This window comes from Geotrypetes seraphini, chromosome 7 (genome assembly GCF_902459505.1).
Source record: "Geotrypetes seraphini chromosome 7, aGeoSer1.1, whole genome shotgun sequence".
NCBI lineage: Eukaryota > Metazoa > Chordata > Amphibia > Gymnophiona > Dermophiidae > Geotrypetes > Geotrypetes seraphini.
In genome coordinates, this window is record NC_047090.1 from 4344020 (window position 1) to 4368744 (window position 24725).

A 24725-nucleotide genomic window follows, 5' to 3' on the forward strand; every position below is an offset into this window, starting at 1 on the left:
GGTGAGGGGAGCTTTGGAACCTGGTGAGGAAAACATTTGGTGAAAATGGGGGTGGGGAGGGAGAAAGAAGGGAGAGATGCTGAATGGGAGAGGCAGAGAGGAGGATTGAGATGGTGACACATGGATGGAGGGAAGGGAAAGAGAGGGAAGAGATGGTGCACATGGAAAGAGGGAAGGGGAAGAGATGGTGCACATGGAAGGAGGGAAGGGAAAGAGAGGGAAGAGATGGTATACATTGACGGAGGGAAATGGGGGAGAAGAGAGGGAAGAAATGGTGCACATGGATTGAGGAGAGGGGAAGAGCTGGAAGATAGATTTGAAATGGAGGCAGAAAAATAGAAGAAAACTGAATATGAAAATCAGTGCTAAAGATGGATGGAGTGCAAGATGTGAAGGAGAGGAAACACATGCATAAGGAGGTCTTGGAAACAGAATTAAGAGCAAAGAGGGAGCAAGATGATCAGAAAAAATAAAATCGCCAGAGCTCGTCAAGGCTTTCCAAAGCCCGGACAAACTGCCGGGTTTTGGAAAGTCCAGTCCTCTAAAAAGAGGACATGTCTGAGTTTTCCCGGACGTCTGGTAACCCTAGACACCCAGAACCAGCCCCAGTAGTACATAAAGGACATACACATTCACACTTGTTCTGAAGCCATCATACATGAACCCTAGAAGGACAATTCTATATAGGAGCTCCTAGTTTTAGCACCAAGAAGGTGCCCATCTGGAGCCTATTCTAAAAAGGTCAATACGCATCTACTTTCCTTACAGAATGCTAATGCAGCTGTGCAAATACAGGCACCAGAAGACATGATATGTTTTCGGTCATGGCCCCTCAACTGTGGAACTCTCTACCACAGTACATCAGAGACGAAAAAGACCTTTCATCCTTTAAAAAAATCTTAAAAACTTATCTTTTTAAAGATGCATTCAACCTTTCACTCACTGACCAATAACCAAAAATCTTAGGGGTGGTTTTTTTTTTTTTCTTTTTTTGTTATTTTTACCCTCCCTCTCGTTTACTTCCTTCTTGTTTTTTTTCACTCTAACAAGGAATTGTAACTATCCCCTGTGATTCATGTTAGTCTTATTTTGTAAGTCTGAAGTTATTTTTTCTGTACCCACAACCCTGTTTTTATAAAGTTGTACATCGCTTCGTAAATTAAATAAGCGATTCATCAAATGCTAATAAAAACTTGAAACTTGCATAAGCCATGGAATTTATGTAAATGCTCATGCCTAGACTTCTAAAATCACATGCAAATTATAGTATTCTATAATTTACATGTGTAACCACAAATCAAGTCAAAAATAAAAAGCTTTCTTTTCATAGATCTCCATAGAGGTCGTGTGGAAGGTAAATATTCCAATCCTCACCCACATTCGAGTACAGCCATTTTGTGGAGGAGGCACCTGTAAAGCTGTTTATTACTGAAATGCGATCTGAAAAGTGAGACTGAGCGAGCAAGCTGTCTATTTGCAATGTTTTAAACAAGAGGTGAAAACTAATCCCGTCCCCTCTCCTCGGCAGTACATTAAATTTTCATACATATGGTCTAATCCACAAATGTTCCATGGAAGGGAGACAGATATAGCCAAGGTCAGGTGCCACATCTCACGGATAGGCAGACTTTGTTCTTCAAGGGACAAAGGCTCTTCTCACTGAAGGAAATTAGAGAACACTAGTCTTATAGCCCGTTACATTAACGGGTGCTAGAATATATATGTGTGTGTCCCTGTGCAGTATTTTCCTCCCCCCCCCATACCTTCCTCCTGAACTCCATGCCCTACTTATGTTAAAATGCTTTCCGGGTTTCTGTCTTTTTTTTTTTTTTCCTTTGGCTGTCCACTACCACCCCTCGCCTGCTCCCCCTGTCCATTCTCCCTTCCTTTTACCTCCCCTGTGTCATAGCTCACCTTAACCAGCAGAAGCCCTTCTCCCTTTGTTTTACCTCCCCCTGTCCATCATCAGCTCCCCCTGTCCAGCAGTAGGCCTGTCTTTATTTTTCTGGCCCCCCCCCCCTGTTCATCAGCACCTCTTCCCCTGTCCATCAACCCCTTTTCTGTCCTCCATTTCCGTGTGTTGCTGCATTTCCCTCCCACCCCACTTCCCTGTGCAGTATTTTTCTTCTGAACTGCATGCCATACTTATGTTATTTTTTTTCGGGTTTGGCTGCCACGGCCTGCAGCCACCAGCAGCCGCCGCGGCCAACATCTGACTCGGGCCGCCGCGGTCGACATCCGTCTCTGGGAGGGGGGGGGAGGAAGAGAGAGAGCGGAGAGGCAGTGGTGCGCGAGGAAGAGAGAGAGCGGAGAGGCGGCGACGGCAAAGTTATTGTAAGGGAGACACTGCGTCTTTCAACAGGGAGCAGGACAGAGCATAAGCCGCGCATGCGCACTTCCTATGTGTCGCTACAGCTCACGGAAAACCGGCGCACACTTAGGAAGTGCGCATGCGCGGCCTAGCGTTTTATTATATTAGATTATTAATGTGCACTTTGGAGAGTTACTTCTGGCGAATGGGTGAGAGCAGAGTGGCCTCAATGACGACACAGTTTAGGTCTTGGTGCAATCAATCCAGCAGAGTGAATAGAGGATTGAATACTTTCAGCTTCCCAGAGCAGCTCGATTCCTACAGTTGCCAACTGGCTCCAGACTTTCTGAACTGGCTGCTCCAGACCTGGTTTTATCCCACTTCCTGCCTGGACCTATAGTTTTGCTTTTCTAAGTGATGTCAATAGGGAGTTGAAAACCACAAGGCCAAGCAGGCACTGTGGTAAAACCCAGAACGTCCAGAACTCTAGAAAAGTAACCTTACTGGTCCCTTGAATGCTGGTATCTATGCAGTCTACAAAATCTGTTATATTACATAGGGGCTGAAGCAGAAAGACTCACAACATTGCTGAACATAGGGTTACCAGAAATTTTTCTATAAAAAAAAAAAAAAAAAGATACGTGGCCCCACCCTCTTCTGCCCCAGCCCCACCCCCATTCCACCCACACCTGATCTGCCCACAGTTCTGCCCCGTTCCACCCCCCTCAACCCCAGCAGCATACAAACCTCAACTCTTCGGGGCCACGTCTGAAGGGTCTCTGCGCATGCGACACGATGACGTCTCCCACATGTGCCCATGCATGCAACGTCATCGTGTTGCATCCGCGCATGCGCAGAGGCCCCCCCCCCCCCCAGACGCGGCCCCTGAGCTCAACGCTTTTCAAAACCCGGATAAACTGCCGGGTTTTGAAAACCCATCCGGACACTCGGACAGTCCTCTGAAAAGAGAACACGTCTGGGTAAATTTGGACATCTGGTAAGCCTAGCTGAGCGCAAATGTCTTCTACCACAAGCGTAATAATGTGTCCTGCAGAAAGTTAAATCTATTCTAATTTTATGCGAGGAATACTCGCAGCTAATGGAGAGGAAGATGCCAGATGCGTGTGCAGAAAGGTTTGGCAGTAAGCGTGGATTCTTATGCACATCTCTGAAAGAAAACAAACACTACAACACAGGGTACAATTAACCAAATTACCTATCTCAAAAAGTATTTAGTACATAAGATAACTAGACAAGTTGAGATCACAAGACCAACACTTGTTGGCCATTCCTTCATTAAAAGTTATCAATACGAGGCGTCACACTATTTTCTCAATAACCGCTCCCCAGTCTTGGAATGACCTCCCATTATTTATTAGAGAGGAAAAGAATTTGGATAAATTCAAGACCAAACTTAAGAGTTTTCTTTTTATAGATGCTTTTAGTGAATAAATTTAAAGATTCTGTCTCCTTTTATTTTATTACAAACTATATTTGTTTCCCCTCCTACTGTTGATTCCCTAAACATATTTAAACTAAATATTGATTGTAATCCATTAATAATTTTCCCTTTGTTTTGAAATTATATGTATAGGTTAAACTATGTATAGGAATGTTTATATTTGTGATTTTAATTTGACATGACTTTTGTTTGTTTGATTTGTTACCTGTATTTGATTATTTAAGAAACTGTACATCGCCTAGAAATTGTAATAGGCGATTAATCAAATTATATAATAAACTTGGAAACATACTGTATTTTTATTAAATAACACAAATCTTAACACTGTATTATACATTAAACATAAATGAATCCATATTGCTCTTTCAGTTACTAAAATCTGTATGAAGAAAACCTGGAGCTTGTACTCAGTCCATTCACAAGCCTTTTCTGACGAAAATAAAGCTGTTCTGTGTGTATTATTTCATTTCTCCAGTATTCTCCAATGTTCCAACAAGCATACAGTGGTACCTTGGATTACGAGCATAATCCGTTCCAGGAGCATGCTCGTAATCCAAAATGCTCGTATATCAAAGCAAGTTTCCCCATAGGAAGTAAGGGAAACTAGCTTTGATATGTTTCCACCCCCAACCTTTCCCCCCCCCCCGAGGCCAGCAGCGCTGCTCCCCCCCCCCACGAGAACTGGCATTGCTCCCCCCGAAGGCCCCCCCGTGATCCGGCACCCCCCGCCGCCATTGGGCACCCCCCCCGCCGCGACCTGAGGTCCCCCCAACCCACCCGAACCCTCTTCTTACTTTTCTGTAGCCTCCGCAGCGGCACCGGCACCAGCATGTCCTGTGCGTGGTGCCGGTGCCTGAAGATCTGCTTCCTGTGCAAGGCCTGAGAGTTCACGTTCGACGTGAGAGTTCACGTTCGACGTGAACTCTCAGGCCTTGCACAGGAAGCAGATCTTCAGGCACCGGCACCACGCACAGGACATGCTGGTGCCGCTGCGGAGGCTACAGAAAAGTAAGAAGAGGGTTCGGGTGGGTTGGGGGGACCTCAGGTCGCGGCGGGGGGGTGCCCGATGGCGGCGGGGGGGAGTGTGCCGGTTCGCAGGGGGGGCGCTCGCAAATCGAAGCGTGCTCGGTTTCCGAGGCGCCGATTTTGCGAATGTTTTGCTCATCTTGCAAAACACTCGCAAACTGGTGCACTCGTAAACCGAGGTACCACTGTATATTGATTCTTAGACAAAGCTGTTATTCCAATTCAGACTGTGTCCAGCCAGCCCGACGTAGCACCACGTTTCGCTATTTACGGCGTCTTCAGGAGCTGAAACTGTGGCAGGTTTTCAAACTTCTTTACTGCTTCATATCATTACAGATTAGCAACTGCACGGGTTCACAAGCCCACTCTCCCCTCAGACAGGATACAAACAGAATCAATATATGCTTGTTGGAACATTGGAGAAATGAAATAATGCACACAGATGTGGAACAGCTTTATTTTCGTCAGAAAAGGCTTGTGAATGGACTTAGTACAAGCTCTAGGTTTTCTCCCACTGTATTGTGGGATAATACAGATTTTAGTAACTGAAAGAGTAATATGGATTCATTTATGTTTAACATACCCCTCCTTATGTTTTTTTCCCTCTACAGTTCTTTTCTTTCTTCAAAATTATTAATTTTGTAACTTCACCCCTTTACTCCCTTAGTATTCAGTCTTGTCTGTTTGTCTGTTCGTCCAACCCCTTTTATTTTAGCTAAATTTTTAAATTGTATTGCATTTTACTGTAATTCGCTTAGTAAATTATGAATAATAATAATAATAATAATTTTATTCTTATATACCGCCATGCCCATCGAGTTCTAGGCGGTTCACAATAATTACATTAGGATCCGCATTGACATGCCGATTTACAAACAATGTTTTGGGTTTACAGGCAATGTATTGGATTTAGAACACCTTCTGCCGAACATGGCTGAAGAAGATGGAGCGGGAAGTAGAGAAGGAGGAAAGCGGTCAATAAAGGGGGGGGGGAAGGGCCGAACGGGCCGATTTACCATGATTTATTGGATTTACAACAACTTTAGCCGAACTTGGCTGATGAAGAAGGAGGAGGGTAAGTGAGCTGGAAGACAGCGATCAATGAAGGGGGAAAGGGGCGGGCGTGTGGCCAGGTAATTCCGGAGAGGGGGCGTTAGGGGGCTTGTTTGTTGAATAGGTAAGTTTTGAGTGTTTTTCTGAAGTCGAGGTAAGTGGGAGCCTCGAGAATCATTTGGGCGATCCATGGGATTATTTGATGAATAAGCGATTCATCAAATTTCTAATAAACTTGAAACTTGAAACATATAATATAGTGTTAAGATTTGTGTTATTTAATAAAAATACAGTATATTTAAATAAAAAACCTGTCTAGTTATATTATATGAAAGAAAACAAAAGTGCAAGCCTGTTCTTCTGGGCCTAAATATGAGCCTTGCAAAAAATGTATATGCGAGTGATTTTTGCAAGGCTCATATTTAGGTGCGGAAGAGTAAATGCAAATCTATGCCTTCACGTTCAGTTTTATTCAGACACAAAAAATGTTTGTTACCTCCTGTCTGCCTCTGAACCTTGCAAGAGCTTCCTTCAGGTTGCAAAAGGAAACTAAACCGGGAGTTAAATCTCAAAAACCGGCAGTTAAAACTCAAAATCCTCTCTGCAAACCATTGTTTTCAGGCCTGGACATGGTGAAAAAATGTTCATGGTAACTGTGCAGCAAAAGCCCTTGTTTACCTCTCTGCACTGCCTTAGAATACTTAATGACCTCTTAACATTCATTTTAATACACTCTGCAGCCAGGTATTCTGTGCAGATTAACATTTACATTCAGTCCCTCTCAGAATTTCTCAGTGTATACAACCCACGGCAATCATGCCGTTAAACCCATGATAGCCTTCTGCATTGGCTCCACAATTTGGCTCAAAAAAACAGAAGCTGGATAAGCCCAACATTAAAATAGGCTTCTACAGAAAGGAACAACTGTGTGTTCAGTTTTGGAGACCGTATCTGGCGAAAGACGTAAGAAGACTTGAGGCGGTCCAGAGGAGGGCGACGAAAATGATAGGAGGCTTGCGCCAGAAGACGTATGAGGAGAGACTGGAAGCCCTGAATATGTATACCCTAGAGGAAAGGAGAGACAGGGGAGATATGATTCAGACGTTCAAATACTTGAAGGGTATTAACGTAGAACAAAATCTTTTCCAGAGAAAGGAAAATGGTAAAACCAGAGGACATAATTTGAGGTTGAGGGGTGGTAGATTCAGGGGCAATGTTAGGAAATTCTACTTTACGGAGAGGGTGGTGGATGCCTGGAATGCGCTCCCGAGAGAGGTGGTGGAGAGTAAAACTGTGACTGAGTTCAAAGAAGCATGGGATGAACACAGAGGATTTAGAATCAGAAAATAATATTAAAGATTGAACTAGGCCAGTTACTGGGCAGACTTCTACGGTCTGTGTCTGTGCATGGCCGTTTGGAGGAGGATGGGCAGGGGAGGACTTCAATGGCTGGGAGGGTGTAGATGGGCTAGAGTAAGTCTTAACAGAGATTTCGGCAGTTGGAACCCAAGCACAGTACCGGGTAAAGCTTTGGATTCTCACCCAGAAATAGCTAAGAAGAAAAAAAAATAAAATAATAATTTAAATTGAATCAGGTTGGGCAGACTGGATGGACCATTCGGGTCTTTATCTGCCGTCATCTACTATGTTACTATGTTAACTGTTACCTTTCTTAGACAAATGGCTTTTGGGAAGAGCCCATAGGTGCACACACACCTTTTTGAATCCAAACCATAGACAATGAGTCCAGTGTGCTACAAATAGTGGTTCCATCTTGCCAAAGGTTTTTAGAACTTCCACAAGAAAAAAAAAAAAATAGTTGAATGGCAAAACAAACCACAGTGCAAAATATGGGCCCTCAGTCTAACCACTAGGTGTCACCATTGCACAGTGATCAAGCCTCTCCTTTCCTCTCCCAGGACTAATGTTGACTCCACTGCATCCCCAGCCAACCTGGGGTGCAGAAGACCCAGCTCAGGGATCAAACAGGGACTGACTGACTCTATGTGTGGTACAGGGTCATCAGGCCATCACCGTGTGTTTTGGTTTTGTTTTTAAAATAATTAATGGTAAATAGTATGAATTACAGAGAATTAAGATTCACTGTCAGAGAGGAATATGAAGACACTGCACAATAGAAGACCTGGTGGCAAAGTGTATGAAGCAGGACAGCATGGGAAGCTCTAGCCTCAGACACCAGTCTTTTCTTTCTAAGTGAGAAAAAAGCAGTAGCATTATTTATTTCTGACAATTGCACAGTGTGAAGAGATTCTGCACTCACTTTACTGCCAGTGTACTATTATGTAGTGAATTGCAAGAGAGGCCGAAACTCGTCTGGCATGGTCCAGATTTTCTCGGTGCAATAACAACTCTCGTGCATCAGTGGCTCACATCTAGAGATAAACTAACGGACCCAAATCCCCAAAAGAACAGTATCATCCTATCAATAACTCTTTCTTTGACTAAAATATGATAGCACTAATGCAATATGAATGGCCACCTGAGGATCTTGCCTCACAATGGCTGTCCCCATGATATTTTCTCTTCATGCGCTTGAGCAATGTGAAGAATTCCAAAACATTCTACAAAGTGGAACATTCCAGAATATTCCTATTGTTCAACTAGAACTAAACCTTTAAAAAAAACAAACTGAGTTTGTTTAAGGCAATATTTACGGATTTATCACATAATTCTGAAAAGTCATTTAAGTTTATTTATTTTTAAAATTTCTATACCGTTTTTTTCCAAGACGGCTTACAAAATGTTATATACATAAAATATTAAAACAAATCAGAACAAAGTTGGAACAAAAGTAGACAGATTCAATCCTTACATAAGATCAATTACATGCACATTCACACCCCCCCCCCCACACACACACTTCCTTCCATTTTTAATATTAATATTCAAAATTCATATTCATCACTTTTTGGAATAATTTGTAGATAATGCAAGAGACATGGAGAATTCAGCCTCCCACAGATCTCAGGGGAGGGGGAGGGAATTAAACATATGTGAGACAAAAGTATAATTTCACAAATCAGTCTGTGGACTTTTCATAACATCTGTAAGTTTCAGAACTTCTTAGCTTTTCTGCCTGCCTTAGAAAAATTGGTCAATCATCAGTGGATCCACTAGTTCAAAATTCAGCAAATGTCACAGGGAAAATGGCACCAAGTGGCAGTGAGTGGCTGCAGGCCCCAGAGAGCTTCTCCATGGATCGCCAGGCACACTAGGGTAGGGTTACCAGACGAATGGATTTACCCGGACATGACCTCTTTTCAGAGGACTGTACGGGCATCCAGATGGCTTTTCAAAATCCAGCACTTTGACCGGGTTTTGAAAAGCTAGTGGCAGTCAGCAAACTGAAGAGTGCCGCTGACTGAAGATCGATTCCCGAGTGTGCAAAATACAAAGTGTGTTAAGTGCAAGGGGTTATGAATCTAGGAGAGGCATGGACGGGTCACGCCTGGTACTAGCTATAAAATACTAGCATTTACAAGCCAACCTGCCTACAGCTGGGCATGAGCATTACCACCAGCCATTGATCTAGCATAAGTGCTCAAACTAAAGTTAAGCCTGCAAAAGCAGACTATAAGAATAATAGCGAGTGCAATTACCGATATAGAATTCACACATCATCCTGGCACTAGAGAATGACACGGTGACAAAATTCATTACCGTTCCCGTCCCCGTGGATAACCACGAGAAACCATCTTCATGTCATTCTTTAAGGAGAGAGGGAAGAATCAAAGTATAATTGGGCACAACCACTGATTCGCAAGCTTTGCTTTGAAGAATGCTGGTGTAGGAGGACCGAGGTTGAAACAGATACAACAGAATGACAGTCTCTGGTATCCAGAGCAGATATTGTGATGTCATAATGCCTCATTCCACCAGTGCCTAAGAGCCAATCACATCAGTGATGTCACAATGGCTTCATTATCCTTGGCTCACATAAGAATCAGAGTATGAATGGCCACAACCACTGACCCGCAAGCTTTGCTTTGAAAAATGCTGAGATTGAGCAGCAACATTCCAGAGCAGATATTGTGATGTCATAATGCCTCATTCCACCAGTGCCTAAGAACCAATCGCATCAGTGATGTCACAATGGGTTCATTATCCTTGGCTCACATAAGAATCAGAGTATGAATGGGCTCAACCACTGACCCTCAAGCTTTGCTTTGAAGAATGCTGGTGTAGAAGGACTGAGGTTGAAACAGACACTACAGAATGACAGTCTCTGGTATCCAGAGCAGATATTGTGATGTCATAATGCCTCATTCCACCAGTGCCTAAGAGCCAATCACATCAGTGATGTCACAATGGGTTCATTATCCTTGGCTCACATAAGAATCAGAGTACGAATGGCCACAACCACTGACCCTCAAGCTTTGCTTTGAAGAATGCTGGTGTAGAAGGACTGAGGTTGAAATAGACACTAGAAAATGACATGGGATTGTTATCCGCGGGGACGGGAACGGTGATGAATTTTGTCACAGTGTCATTCTCTACCTGGCACCTAACTTCAGGCAATCTATAGAGAATTACTCCCAAAACATATACAGAAGGCACAAGCCCCATAATTCTATAACTTTAGGTCCAGATTCTGTAAATGACGCCTAAAGTTAGGCACCTAATTCAGTGCCTAACTTAATCATTTAAACATCTTAATCGGCGCCAATAATTGGCAATTAACGACTTGTAATTGACATTAATTGCACTTATTTGGATGGTAAGCGCCTATCACTTTGAGGAAGGCGCCTATCAGAAAGTAGGTGTGGTTAAGAACATAAAAACATAAGAAGTTGCCTCCGCTGAGGCAGACCAGAGGTCCATCTCGCCCAGCGGTCCGCTCCCGCGGCGGCCCATCAGGCCCATTGCCTGAGCAATGGTCCCAGACTATCCCTATAACCTACCGCTACTCCTATCTGTACCCCTCAATTCCTTTATCCTCTAGGAACCTATCCAAACCTTCTTTGAAGCCTTGTAACGTGCTCCGGCCTATCACAGCCTCTGGAAGCGTGTTCCGTGTATCCACCACCCTCTGGGTGAAAAAGAACTTCCTGGCGTTTGTTCTAAACCTCTCCCCTTTTAATTTCTCCGAGTGCCCCCTTGTACTTGTGATTCCCCTTAATTTGAAAAATCTGTCCCTGTCTATTTTTTCTATGCCCTTCAGGATCTTGAAGGTTTCTATCATGTCTCCTCTAAGTCTCCGCTTTTCCAGGGAGAACAGCCCCAGCTTTTTCAGTCTGTCAGTATATGAGAGGTTTTCCATACCCTTTATCAGTTTAGTTGCTCTTCTCTGGACTCCCTCAAGTACCGCCATGTCCTTCTTGAGGTACGGCGACCAGTACTGGACACAGTATTCCAGATGCGGGCGCACCATTGCACGATACAGCGGCAGGATGACCTCCTTTGTCCTGGTCGTGATACCCTTTTTAATGATACCCAACATTCTGTTGGCTTTTCTTGAGGCCGTGGCGCACTGCGCCGACGCCTTCAAAGTTGTGTCTACCATCTTTAAGCGGCGAACCGTGGACATGTTTTACATGTAGGCATTTGTTTTGGATTTAGGCGTATTCCTTTAAGCCAAGAAAACCCTGGCATAAATATGGTGTGCCTAAGGTTAGGGGGTAAGGGGGAATTCAGGGCCTTAGTCCACATCCATTGCATCTAAAAGTTGTGATGCACTGGGAGGGGGAAGGGAGGCCATTTTGAAGAGGCAGGAGAGAGTGGGTATCCCTCCTGCCAATATTTCATCCAAAGGTACACGGGTGTGTGGGGATGTCAGAGGGGTAGTGGTAGGAGGGGGTGGGGGAATGTTGGGTGGTGTGGAGGGGTGTCAGGGTATAGGGTGTTGGGTTTGACGAGAGGGGCTCTCTTTGGAGGGAGCTGGGGGGATGGGTAGGTGGGAGGGAGAGAGGAAATGGAGATCAACTTGGAATATATCTGGGGGTGTGACCATGGGTGTGTCCGAGGCATTCTGAAAAGTTGCGAGTGGAATTACAGAATGCTGCCTAACTGCTCCTAACTTGGATGCCGGCATTTACACCAGGTTTTAGCAGGCATAAGTCCAGCGCCCAATGGTTAGACATGGGATCTGCGCTAAATCCTATTCTATATAAGATGTGTGCCCTTTATAGAAGTGTATAAGTGTTGGCGCCATTTACTGAATTCAAGTTTCAAGTTTAATAGAATTTGATTTTTACGCAATGTCATATATTTCAATGCGAATTCCTTCCTTACCCTCAAATTCTGTATATGGCGCCTTACGTGCTGATAATTGGCAATCAACACTTCATAACTAAGGCTAATTGATACTAATTAAAAGTTATGCACACAACTTGGTAGGCGTATGCTATAAAATGTTGTGTGCCAGTCCTAGTGAGCAAATCTGAAAAGGAGGTGTGGCCAGGGGAGGAGCATAGGCAGATTGTGGGTGCTCCTACAATTTATGCATATGGTTATAGAACTCGCCCGATGTTTGCACAAGTTAGGCAGAGGGATTGCAGTAAGGGACAGATTCTGTAATTGGGTGCCTAAAAAGATAGACACCTAAAATTAGGCACCCATTTCATTTCAATCACACTTAGAGGGGTATTTTTAAAACATATGTCTAAGTCTTTAGACGTCTAAGTCTAAGACTTTAGACGTCTAGCACTAGACGTCTACAGTTGGCAGTAAGAAAATGCCTATGTTGAAAAGGCAAAGCACTATACGTCTAGAAATAATTGTTTTTTGAAAATCCTCTATCTGGACGTCCAGGTCATTGGTACACCCAGACTGCCAGGACATCAATCTTTATACCACATTTTTGACCAAAATTTCATCCAAGTCCCAAACACCCAGAATAAGACCATTTGGACGTGGGAGGGGCCACTCAGACATGGCAACAGAGCAATGAGGCACCTTAGAGGGCACTGCTGTGAACTTCACATAAAGGGTGCCAAGTAAACATAAGAAGTTGCCTCCGCTGGGTCAGACCATCAGGCCCATGATCTGTAAGGTGATCCTTTTCTAAACCCTTTAATCCTCTTATCTTTCTACCTATACTCTTTCTATGCCTATCTCTACCTCTATCTGTATCCCTCAATCCCCCTATCCTTCAGGAATTTATCCAATCCTTCTTTGAACCCCCGTAGTGTACTCTGTCCTATCACAACCTCCGGAAGCGCATTCCAGGTGTCCACCAACCTCTGAGTAAAAAAGAACTTCCTAGCATTGGTTCTAAAATTGTCCCCTTTCAGTTTCTCCGAGTGACCCCTTGTGCTTGTGATTCCCAATAGTCTGAAGAATCTGTCCCTTTCTATCTTCTCTATGCCTTTCATGATCTTGAAAGTCTCTATCATGTCTCCTCTGAGTCTCCGTTTTTCAAGGGAGAAGAGCCCCAGCCTTTCCATCCTGTCTGCGTATGAAAGGTTTTCCATACCTTTTATCACTTTTGTCGCTCTTCTCTGGACCCTTTCAAGTATTGCCATGTCCTTCTTGAGGTACGGTGACCAATATTGGACACAGTACTCCAGATGCGGGCGCACCATCGCACGATACAGCGGCATGATGACTTCCTTCGTCCTGGTTGTAATACCCTTCTTAATAATACCCAACATTCTGCTTGCTTTCTTTGAGGCTGCTGCACATCTTACCAGAACTCCCGTATAGGTTATGGTGAGTCCCCCAAAGCCCACTATATCCACCTGTCTACAACCCGAATAGTACTTATGTCTGCAGGTGGCACCTATATGGCAGCAGAGTATGGTTTTGGAGTGCTCACATTTTCCACCATAAATGTAGTGGTTAGAGTGGTTTATGGGCCTGGGTTCTCCTCTCTATGGTACACTAGCCCACCCACCAGGCTACTTAAGACACCTCTGTGCAGCTCTACTAGGCTTTCCTATACCAGGTGCTGATTTTCTGGAAACAGGTAACTACGTTTGTATTCTGATCTTTGTGGGAGTGAGTGGGGTACATAAGCACTGAGGGAGTGCATGCAGTGGTCAGCTGGTCGGTTTGGGCACCTTTGTGGCACTTAGACCCTTCTAAAACAGGTCTAGATCCAAACGTATAAGTTCTGTCCAGGATGTCTTGCAAAATGTTTGATTATTGCAGCAAGATGTCCATGTCTAACCCGCACTTGAGACTGCCCAAAGGCCGCCCATGACATGCCTCCACCACGCCCATCTTGTGCTCTGAACGTACAGAGACTGGATCGTCTCACTAGACATACAGAAAGATGTTTTTGATTATCGGCACTTGGACGTCCTGGCAATTAGGAAGTCTATGTCTTCTGATTATGGGCTCCTTAGGCTCCTATTACAAAATCGTGCCTAATTAAAATTTAGGCGCCTATTATATGCCTACAATATAGGTTTTAAAAGCCTACATTATTGGTGCCTAAGTACTTTACAGAATCGCTCCTAATGGTGTCTACATTTTTCTCTGCCCCCTAAACACGCCTACTTTGGAATTAGGTGTCTATCGCCCTATTCATTTTTATTTTTTTTTAATGAGTTTATTAAAGCTCATAACTGAAGCCAATATACTAATTAAGGGGTCCTTTTTACTTAGGTGCCTATCTTTAGGCGTCATTTATAGCATTTCCCTCTAAGCGCTATTCTCGTTAGCACTGATTTTTTGGGGCACCATATACAGAATATGGTCCTTGCTGCATAAATGCAAGGGAGAAGTACCTTGGGTGGTACAGGGGGGCGGGGCATAGTTTGGGGGAGGCTCTCATATACATGCACAACTTACATTAAAGTTGCATTTAGATATGTGCATTGTATAGCTGGGCGCACCTAATTATAGGCACATAAGATTCCAATCTACATTAATATTCTATAATGGAATCTTGGTGCCCAGATACCATCACAAAATTCATGCTCGGTGCACTGCATCTAGGGTCCCAACTTTGGCACTCAATCTGTCTCTATAAATGAGTTTTGAATGGAATACAGTGAGTCAGCCAGCCACTGGGACAGAGGCCCTAAAATGGGTCAGATCTTGAGAGAATGGAGTTTTTATTTTGTCTCTTGCCTAGCAAACACCCCATGGATCTGTAATTTTGCTGCAAATGACACAGAGGCCGAATTAGTGCACGCTAAATACTAAGAAGCCCATAGATATAAAATAGACTTCTTAGCATTTTAGTGCAAGAATCCCATAATCTTTAACTGTACTAGAGAAAGATATAAGAACACCGCTACCTGAGTTAGGAGACCAGGCTGAATCTGAAGAGCCTGAGCCCCAGGGGCCTGCGTGACAATGGGAACCGCATTCTCCATCCGCACTGAGTACCCTGGGTGCTTCGAAGGGGAGGCTTGCAGTCCTAGTCCAGACAGGGAGAAGAAACTTCATTAGCAGCATATAGAAAAATATGAATACAGTAGCGGCAAAATTTATTGCACAAGTGTCCTCCATGAATTATACAATTATGACTGTTAAGTTCTTGACATACTGCTTTTCTGTGGTACAGCCAAAGTGGTTTGCATATTATATACAGGTCCCAATTGGGCTCACAATCTAAAGGGGCCCTGTTTTAATATACGTCTCAATGCAACTGTTTAACTTGTTTTTATGTAATTTTATTATGTTAACCGCTTAGAAATTAGATTAAGCGGTCAAACAAATATTTTAATAAACTTGAAACTTGTAACCGTGTTAACTGCTAGGACAGAGCTCCTTAAAGGGACTTTGCATTATTTTCATAGTCAGTACGCAATCTACCAGGCATTAGGCACTTTCCAGTGGATTCTGTATATGGTACACAAAGTTGCTATCCTGAGATGCGTGTGTAACAAAATTGGTTAACAAGCCAATTAGCAGCAATAATTGGATGTTAACAGTCAATTATTGGCGTTAATTGGCAGCAATTTGGGTTTGTGTGTGAATTTTGTTACACTTGATGCTATAAAAATCCACATGCAAATTTTATAGTATGCAGAAAAGGGAGTGTGGCCATGGGAGGGGGGTGCTCAAGTCAGGGACCTTCACTAAAGATGTGCGCAGTATTATTGCATACCTGATCCGTTTTTAACTTTTCCACCAGGATTTATTGTTTATTGAAAGCTTCTATACCGCTACTAATGAGCTTCTGTAAAAGTGCTACAATACAGAGTTAGCGTTTTCTGAGATGGTTTTCAATACAGAAACAATTATATCATAATCAATCATCTGCATATATGCACACATTTATACCAAGTTTCAGCTGATGAAAATCTTTGTACCCAAATTTTGGCATAGAAATCGGCTCTAAGGTCTATCTTTCACTGCTTTGCCTTAGCTGGCCAGCCACTGACTATTGGCTTGGTCAGCTAAATCCAAGGTGGCGAACTTTGACCTGGGTATTCAATGCCGGTGGCGGGATACGGTTCTGGCATTGAATATCTGGTATCGCCACGGACTGCTGGAGGTAGCCGGGCTGCATAACTACCAAACCTTGACCAATTTCAATAACGCCTGGGATATATCATGCTGAATAAAACTGCAATAAGCCTACATTCACGCCAGCCACCTCACCTAAATAACGTTGCCATCACCTAGCAATTATCGTCATGAAACGAACAGATGCCACATTGCTTTAAATATAAATTGTTACCGTAGTTTTCAGTCAGAAGGATCTGATCTTTATTAAAAATTTGTATCTGGAGAAAGGTTATGGTTCTCATAGACTGATGCAAGAGTTTCCAGAAATGAGATGGAAGTGGGTAAGCATAGAATATGCCAAAACCTTCCACCCAATGTGGGGCAGCAGCCAAAAAAGTAAACAAGATGGTAGGAATCATTAGAAAAAGTGTGGTAAATAAGACTAAGAATGTTATAATGCCTCTATATCACTACATGGTGCAACCTTACCTTGAGTATTGCGTTCAGTTCAGGACTCAAAAATGATATAGTGGCATTAGAAAAGGTTCAAAGAAGAGTGGCCAAGATGATAAAGGGGATGGAACTCCTCTTGTACGAGGAAAGACTGAAGAGGTTAGGGCTATTTAGCTTGAAAAAGAGACGACTGAGGGGAGATAGGATTTAAGCCTACAAAATCCTGAGTGGTATAGAATGGGCCCGAGTGCATCGAATTTTTTACTCCACCACAAATTACAAAGACTCGGGGGATACTCGATGAAGTTACAGGGAAATTCTCTTAAAACCAATAGGAGGAAATATGTTTTCACTCATGAGAATAGTTAAGCTTTGGAACACGTTGCCAGAGAATGTGATAATAGCGGTTAACATAAGATGGTTTTAAAAAAGGTTTGGACAAGTTCCTGGAAGAAAAGTCCATAGTCCGCTATTGAGACAGATATGGTGAAAGCCAATGCTTGCCCTGAGATCTGTAGCATGAAATATTGCTACCATTTGCTAAGTAATGTGACCTGGATTGGCAATTGTGGAAATAGGACTATTGGTCTGACCCAGTAGGGCTATTCTTATGTTATGTTCTTATGTTTTGAAAAAACTGTGAGATACAGGCTCAACTGATTGCCACTCAGGAAGTGGTAGGACCTGATCACTCCAATGTCAATTAGGTGAGGTGGTCAGCAGGAGTGAAGACTCATTTCAAATTTATTCAGAATGATATATCTCAAATTTTATTAAAGAGGGGACTGAGAGGGGGCATGATCGGAACATTCAAAATACTGAAGGGAATAGACTTAGCAGATAAAGACAGACTGTTCACCCTCTCCAAGGTAGGGAGAACGAGAGGGCACTCTGTAAAGTTAAAAGGGGATAGATTCCGTACAAACGTAAGGAAGTTCTTCTTCACCCAGAGAGTGGTAGAAAACTGGAACGTTCTTCTGGAGTCTGTCATAGGGGAAAACACCCTCCAGGGATTCAACAATGTGTGCAGGCCAGGCTGGACTCATTTAGAGCATTGGTCTTTGACCTGGGGGCCGCCACGTGAGCGGACAGCTGGGCACGATGGACCACTGGTCTGACCCAGCAGCGGCAATTCTTATGTTCTTTATAAAGCAAAAGTAATTCAGGACTCTTTAAGAATGGAAGCCTGGAGCTTGTTTTTTCATCTTGGCTCTGGCGCCAGCTCACTGTGCCAGCCAGTGTCAGCCTCTTCCTCCCCCTTGACCTAGGGTCCTGTTTACTCGGCATTTTTTCACAGAATGCTATACTGAATAGATCCATTAGTTTGCCTGCTGTCACTGAGCACACACTGTCCATGCACAGAAGGGAATCGCTGGCAATCCACCTCAGATATAGCTTCATACAGAGAGGAAACTTATCAGAGCTGTCGACTGACTTTTTCACAGCAGCTAAAAGTGTGGACAGACTTTCCCAGTGCATGGACTTTCAGCCATTGAAAAGAGGTATTCCTGGGAGAGAGGGGAGGTGTTCAGGTCAAAATACCTAAGAGTATCTGATTACTATTCAATGTATTGTAAACCATTTTGGGTGAATCTGTTCACGAAAAGGTGATTAATAAAAAAAATAACATGCACACATTTTGGTTTGCAAATGTGCATCTCCTATATTACCCCAATCAGATTTTTCCAGAAACAGTAGTGCAAATGGATGTGAGCCCTTTGTACATGTGGACCTTGTAAGCTATTTTTGAAGGCAAAAACATCAACCAGGTCCATATGCACAAAGTGGAAAGGCACACCGCCTACATTGAGGGCTATCCCCTTAGAGCAGTGCATCGCAAACTGTGTGCCGTGGCACCCAAGTGTGCCCCAGAAGATTCCAGGTGTCCCGCGAGATGCCGGTGAGGAGCGGCGCCGGCTGACTGCTCTCGCAGCGAGAGGCACGTCCTGTAGTCAGTCAGCCGGCGCCTCTCTTCCTTACTGGTGCTTCTGCTCCTTCTCCTCACCTCTCCTTCTGCAGCACCCCTCTCCACCCCCGGCGGTAATAGGAAACTCAGGCCTGCGGCTGGAGGACATCCGCATATGCGTTGACGTGATGACATCACGCATGCACATGGCATCATCGAGTCGACGTCCGCGCATTTTTGAGTGCCCTCCAGCCGCAGCCCCGAGATTAGTGTGCCGCAGCTTAAAAAGTTCACGACACACTTAGAGTTTCTGAGCTGCTCTGACTAAAGCGTCTGACATCACCCAGAGCACTGTGTTCATTAAGCCACTCCTGGCTTACCTCTAGAAAGCTTCTAGTCACCTCTACTGAATGCAAAGTAACACATACAATATCCTGAAAAACAAAGTAGCCAAAGGGTACTTCAGGACAGACTAAGAAACACAAACCCAGAGGATCTATGTGAAACATTGAGATTACAAACAGGAATATTCACGTTTGATCTCCTCTCTACATACAACCCTGTCCTTTCGTACTCAACTTTGGAAACTGGTTACAGCTCAGCTTTTCAATGAAAAATCAATTGTCATTAACTATGGCTAATTATATTTTAAATTAACCTAAACCAGTTCTTCCAAAAAATTAAACAAGATCTATAATTAAAGTGACAGAATAGATATATAAATGTTCCTGAAGCACAAAATAACCCTAGAAAAAAAAATCATTTTCTCGTGTTTTCTAGACATTTGCTCAGTAATTCCTTCCTCCTCTCCTTCCGCAGCTTCTCTTTTTTTGGATGCTGGGCTCTGGCTTAAATGTGATACTACTTTTTGCCCTTCTCCGCCTCTCCATCTTTTGTTTCTTGGAGTCTCTTCAGAATCGTATTTCCTGACCTTTCTTTTTTTCCGGAGTTTCTCAAGCAGGTCTCGAAGTACCTCCTTGCCCTCTGATCTTCAGGGCATCCCAAATGAACATGCATGAAACAGATTTGTCTGCACCGCCTCCATTGCATGCAAATCTATTTCCAGCACATTTGTATCTCCTTAATATCAGACTAGCTTTAGAAATACCGAAATGCACAGCCTTCAGTAAACTCATATACTTTTTGAAATTAGTGACCATGGTGTATTGGCGATCACATCTTGCCTCTCGACTCTGTGATTTCATGGACTTTGTAGGGGATGGCGTTTTTTGAACTTTTTCTTTACACACAGTTTTGTTTTCGCCCGGTGCCTTGGATAACACTGCAATGGGCATTTTGACCATATATCCTTTGGACTGAGTTTGTGTTTTGATTCCATCTGGCAATTTTGGAACCTTTCATACAACTAGAGCAGCGGACAGATAAGTATTCCTTAATTTGTGCTGGCTATTTGATTCAGTTATTGATATTGCAATTGCACTATGAATGTATATTTATCTTGCTGCTTTAGTTGTTTTTCTGCCATATGAGACACACTTTTCTACATCTGGGTTTGGCTTAATGGAGAACTGGTTGTGCAATGATGGTTCTCCATTTCAATGGTCTACAGCAGTGTTCTTCAACCTTTTTACACCCGTGGACCGGCAGAAATAAAAGATTTATTTTGTGGACCGGCAAACTACTAGGACTAAAATTTAAAAACCCCGTTTACGCCCCATCTCCGCGAGCTCGGTCCCCGCAAACCATCTGATCCCATCTGCACAAGCCGTAATTATGATTTTATATTGAACGTATTTTATTAAAGTATAAAAAGAAACAATATTCTGAACAATTGTGATTTTATAAATACAAATATACAGAGCACGAATCAACAAAACCCCTGTCACCCCTCCCCTTCACATATATCCCCTCTACTATCAAGAAAACTGAACAAGCCAAGTTCATAGAAATATCATGCTAACAGAATACTGCAGTCCCCAGTTATGTCTCTAGCAGGATATATATTTCAAATCTGATATATTCTAATCACAAAATAGACTATTGCAATTCCATTTACCTTAGTTTAACAAAGAAAAGCCTCCACAAACTCCAACTAATCCAGAACACCGCGGCCAAACTTATCTTCTCAAAAAGCAAATTTGACCATGTCTCTCCGCTCCTGTCCAAGCTGCACTGGCTTCCTGTCATCTCCAGGGTCCATTTTAAATGTGCCTGCTTAACCTTCAAGATACTCCACGGCATCCTTCCACCTCTTATTCCTCTATCCTGGAATTCCTCAAATCCATTCTCCACTAGATCCACGCAAAAATTAAAATTATCCTTCCCCTCCTCAAAAGGTATCTCCCTCGTCGGTAAACTCGGGTCCTCCCTCCACTTCAGAATCGCTCAGCTTTGGAATAGTCTCCCTTCCCCTCTCCGCAACTTGAGCCCCCTCCTACCATTCCGTAAGCTTCTGAAGACTTGGCTCTTCTCCAAAACGTAACCCGTCCCCTCCCTCGTATTATCACACCTAAACTCTCTCTTACTTACTTCTATAAACCCATTGGAGTTCCGTTGCTTCCCTAACCATGTAAACCGTGTCGAGCTCCACCTGTGGAGATGATGCGGTATATAAACCCAAGATTTAGTTTAGTTTAGTTTAGAAATAAAATTATTTGTTTCTACCTTTTGTTGTCTCTGGTTTCTACTTTCATCTTCTTTTCACTCTCTTCCTTACAGTGTCTGCCCTCTCTGTCTCTTCAATCCAGCATCTGCCCCTTCCATCTACTGTCTGACCTCTCCCCCTTCCATATAGTATTTGTCTTCTTTCTATGCCCCTCTCCCCTTTCCATCCAGCCTATGCCCCTCTCTCCTTTTTACACGATTCACTCCAGCTTCACTGCTCTCTTCATTTTTATCTCTCCTACACCAGATCAAGCATCTTTGTCCCTCTCAATTTCTCTGCTGACTCCCCTTCCCATCTCATTTCTGTCTCTCCCCTTCCCCTCCTCTAATCTCCCTGCAAGCTGTTTCCTTCCTTTTTTCTTCTCCCTTCCCTCCTCCCCCTGTCCAGCAGTAACTCTCTTCCCTTTCCTTTCCCTCCTCCCTTCCCAGCAGCATCTCTCCTCCCTCTCCAGGTCCAGTAGCAGCTATCCCTTTTTCCCCCTTACCCAGCAGCTACCCAGACTCCTTTCCCTCCTCCCCTCCCAGCAGCATCTCTCCTTCTCCCTCTCCAGGTCCAGTAGCAGCTGTCCCTTTTTCCCCCTTACCCAGCAGCTACCCAGACTCCTTTCCCTCCTCCCCTCCCAGCAGCATCTCTCCTTCTCCCTCTCCAGGTCCAGTAGCAGCTGTCCCTTTTTTTTTCACCATGCCCAGCAGCTTTCTCCCCTCCCAGCAACTCTCCTTACTTGCCAGCGCTGCGATTCAGTAAGGCAGCCTCGGGTCCTTTGTTGGGTCGCACCGCCTCTGAGGAAAGCGGAAGTTGCATCATCAGAGGCGGCCCGACTCAGCAAAAGCTCCAAGGCTTCCTTCTTCAATCGCTGCATTTGTAAGGAGAGCCGCTGGGAGGGGAGAAAGCACAGTGTGAGGCTCCCTATTATCTCTCCGGTCCTGCGCGAAGGACAGCTCCTCGATCTTGCCGGTCCTGCGCGGATCGGCAGGAAATTGAAGAAGTTGCTCTCGCCAGTCCTGCGCGGACCAGCAGGAATTTTCTGCGGACCGGCAGTTGAAGAACTGTGATCTACAGCTCCATTGACTGTTAGGTATTGAGAGTATGAAGATAACTACAATATTGCAAAAGGTGAAGTGAGGAAATATAAACAAAGTAGTGCAAAAAATTCCACTCAAAGGTAGCTGAGAGTCTGCTCAAATGGAAGAAAAAGCCTCAGGTTTTATTGGCAGAACTCAAGCTCAATTCACCACCTCTACATCATTGACTAAAAAAACTTCCATAGAGTGACAACTCGCTGTTGAGGTTTAAAATAATTGAGGACTGAGATATTTTGCCCCTGAAACCATTGTGAGTGTTTAAAGCAGTCTGTCAAACCATAGCATGGCACTAAGCTGTTTCTTCAGGGCTAATATGACCTTGCTTGAATCTTCACAGAGTGATTTCACCAGTGGGGGTACTGAGCACATTCATCACGTTATATTATTTTTATGCTGTTAGATTTGGTTTTTTAAATTTGTTTAATAATTTTGATATTTGTTGAGGCACTATTGAGTTGAGATGCAGTCTGTGAGGGCTGATTTTATTTTTATGATCCCTGAAATTTATTTTGGGATTACATCTTGCCACAGTCCTACTGCAAGGGCCTGAACATCATGATTTGTTTTCCAGTGACGTTTCCATTGCGAGATTCTAAGTACAGCTGAATATTTAAACCACAGGGTCAGCATTCCGATCTGTAGAAGCAGCAATGTTGAATACTCATTTACAGGAGTGACCACCACCATTACTGTACATGGATAGGTCATAATATTCAGTCGCTATCCACACTGCTAAAATTAAACCCCTCGCTATAGAAGTTGGCTATCTGTATAGTTAGCAGATACTCAAAAGAGATTTATCAAAAAATAATAAAGTGCTATATTGTAGATGGAATAAACTACACTATCGATCCAGAAATTAGCATTAGCGTGCACTAATCGGTTAGCGCACCTTAGTAAAAGAGGGCCTAAGTCTTTTGTATTTAGAATACTGGTCCAGTCTCTGGTACTTAGTATACTGGACTACTGTAATTCAGTTCATTTGGCAGGTCTTCAGTCAAATTTGCAAAGATTGCACAAAATCTAGAATGCGGCTGTGCGTCTAATTTTTGATTTGAAAAAAATCGGATCATGTTACTCCATAGTACAGACAACTCCATTGGTTGCCTTTTGAGGCCAAGGTTTGGTTTAAATTCGGGACGCTCTGTTATAAAGCCATATATGGTCAGGCACCTGGTTATTTACTAGAACAATTTACAGGCGGTTCGTCCACTAAGGACAACTTCATTGTTTGTGTTCCCTCCAGTACGAGGATGTCTTTACAATACATTTTTGCATCGAACAATTGCATATCAGGCTCTAGTTGGGATTTGGAACTGCATATTTTGTTTGCTTCTTCGATCTCATTTATGCATTTCCAAAAACTATTAAAGACCTCTCTTTTTGTAAAATTGTTAGGAAAGTAAGGAAGATGAGATTTCTCTTGTATTTCACTGTGATATACAGTCTCGATCTGGAAAGTATTGCGGTCTAGAAATGTATTTTAATGTAATGTAAGAAATCCACACCAAAAGATCATGCAATCTCTTAAAGGGTTTCATTCATCGATCCAAAAACCTTCAAGTTTTAATTGCGCATTGTTTTAGCCATCTTTATTTTAATTTTTTCACTCTTTTTAATATGTGCCTTTCTATTTCTAATTTTTAATTATATCCCATCAGAAATTATATAAAATTTATCTCACTGATAAGAGACTTTTCATCATAAATACTTTAAAAACTTCATTAAGGGCTCCTTTTACGGAGGCGTGTTAGGGCCTTAGCACGCGGAAGAGCGCGCGCTAAAATGCTGCGCACGCTAGCCGCTACCGCCTCTTCTTGAGCAGGCGGTAGTTTTTCGGCTAGTGCGCGCTAATCCGGTGCGTGTGCTAAAAACGCTAGCGCATCTTCGTAAAAGGAGCCCTAAGTGCTTGAATTTCAACAATACACTTATCTTATTTGCAGCATGGAGAAGTCCTTGTTTTTCTCCTCCTGCTGAGCATTGAAATTCCTGTGCACCGCTGCAAGTATGCCGCTCATTATGACAAATGCCTGCCGGCAGGGCCCGTTTCACCCTTAAACATTTGGCTTTTTCAAGGCAAAGGAATAGAACGAACAGGAGGCGCGGAAGGCGTGTTGAACCTTCTAGAATGGTCTGAAAGAATTTACAGCAGCACTATCCCTAATCCACTGTTGTCCCCACAGTACCTTAAGTCTGACAAATGCTTTGGTGAATCAGGCCCTTAATATGACCCAAACCCAACTAACCAGTTGCCCCCGACTTCTCTCCTGCTCTTAAGTCTTTTTGCCAATCCTGGTGAATGAAATTTCTATCCTCTTAATCACCATGTATTATAAGTAATTGGCTTTTTTCAAACAAACTTTCACTCAACGCTGATAAATCTTGTGGTCTCCTCCTCCCCATTAAAAATTCAGAATCGTTACCAGGAACAATTTACA

General features: G+C 43.4%; 1 protein-coding gene across 2 annotated transcripts in view; it reads right to left on the reverse strand.

The window, feature by feature from the left end:
• HIPK2 (homeodomain interacting protein kinase 2) overlaps positions 1 to 24725 on the reverse strand; it is a 285351-nt gene that overhangs the window by 48014 nt on the left and 212612 nt on the right. For both annotated transcript variants that reach the window (XM_033951443.1, XM_033951442.1), the window contains exon 9: positions 15062 to 15183. In XM_033951443.1, coding sequence (XP_033807334.1) covers positions 15062 to 15183 — 122 coding nt within the window. The remainder of the gene's footprint in view (positions 1 to 15061; positions 15184 to 24725) is intronic.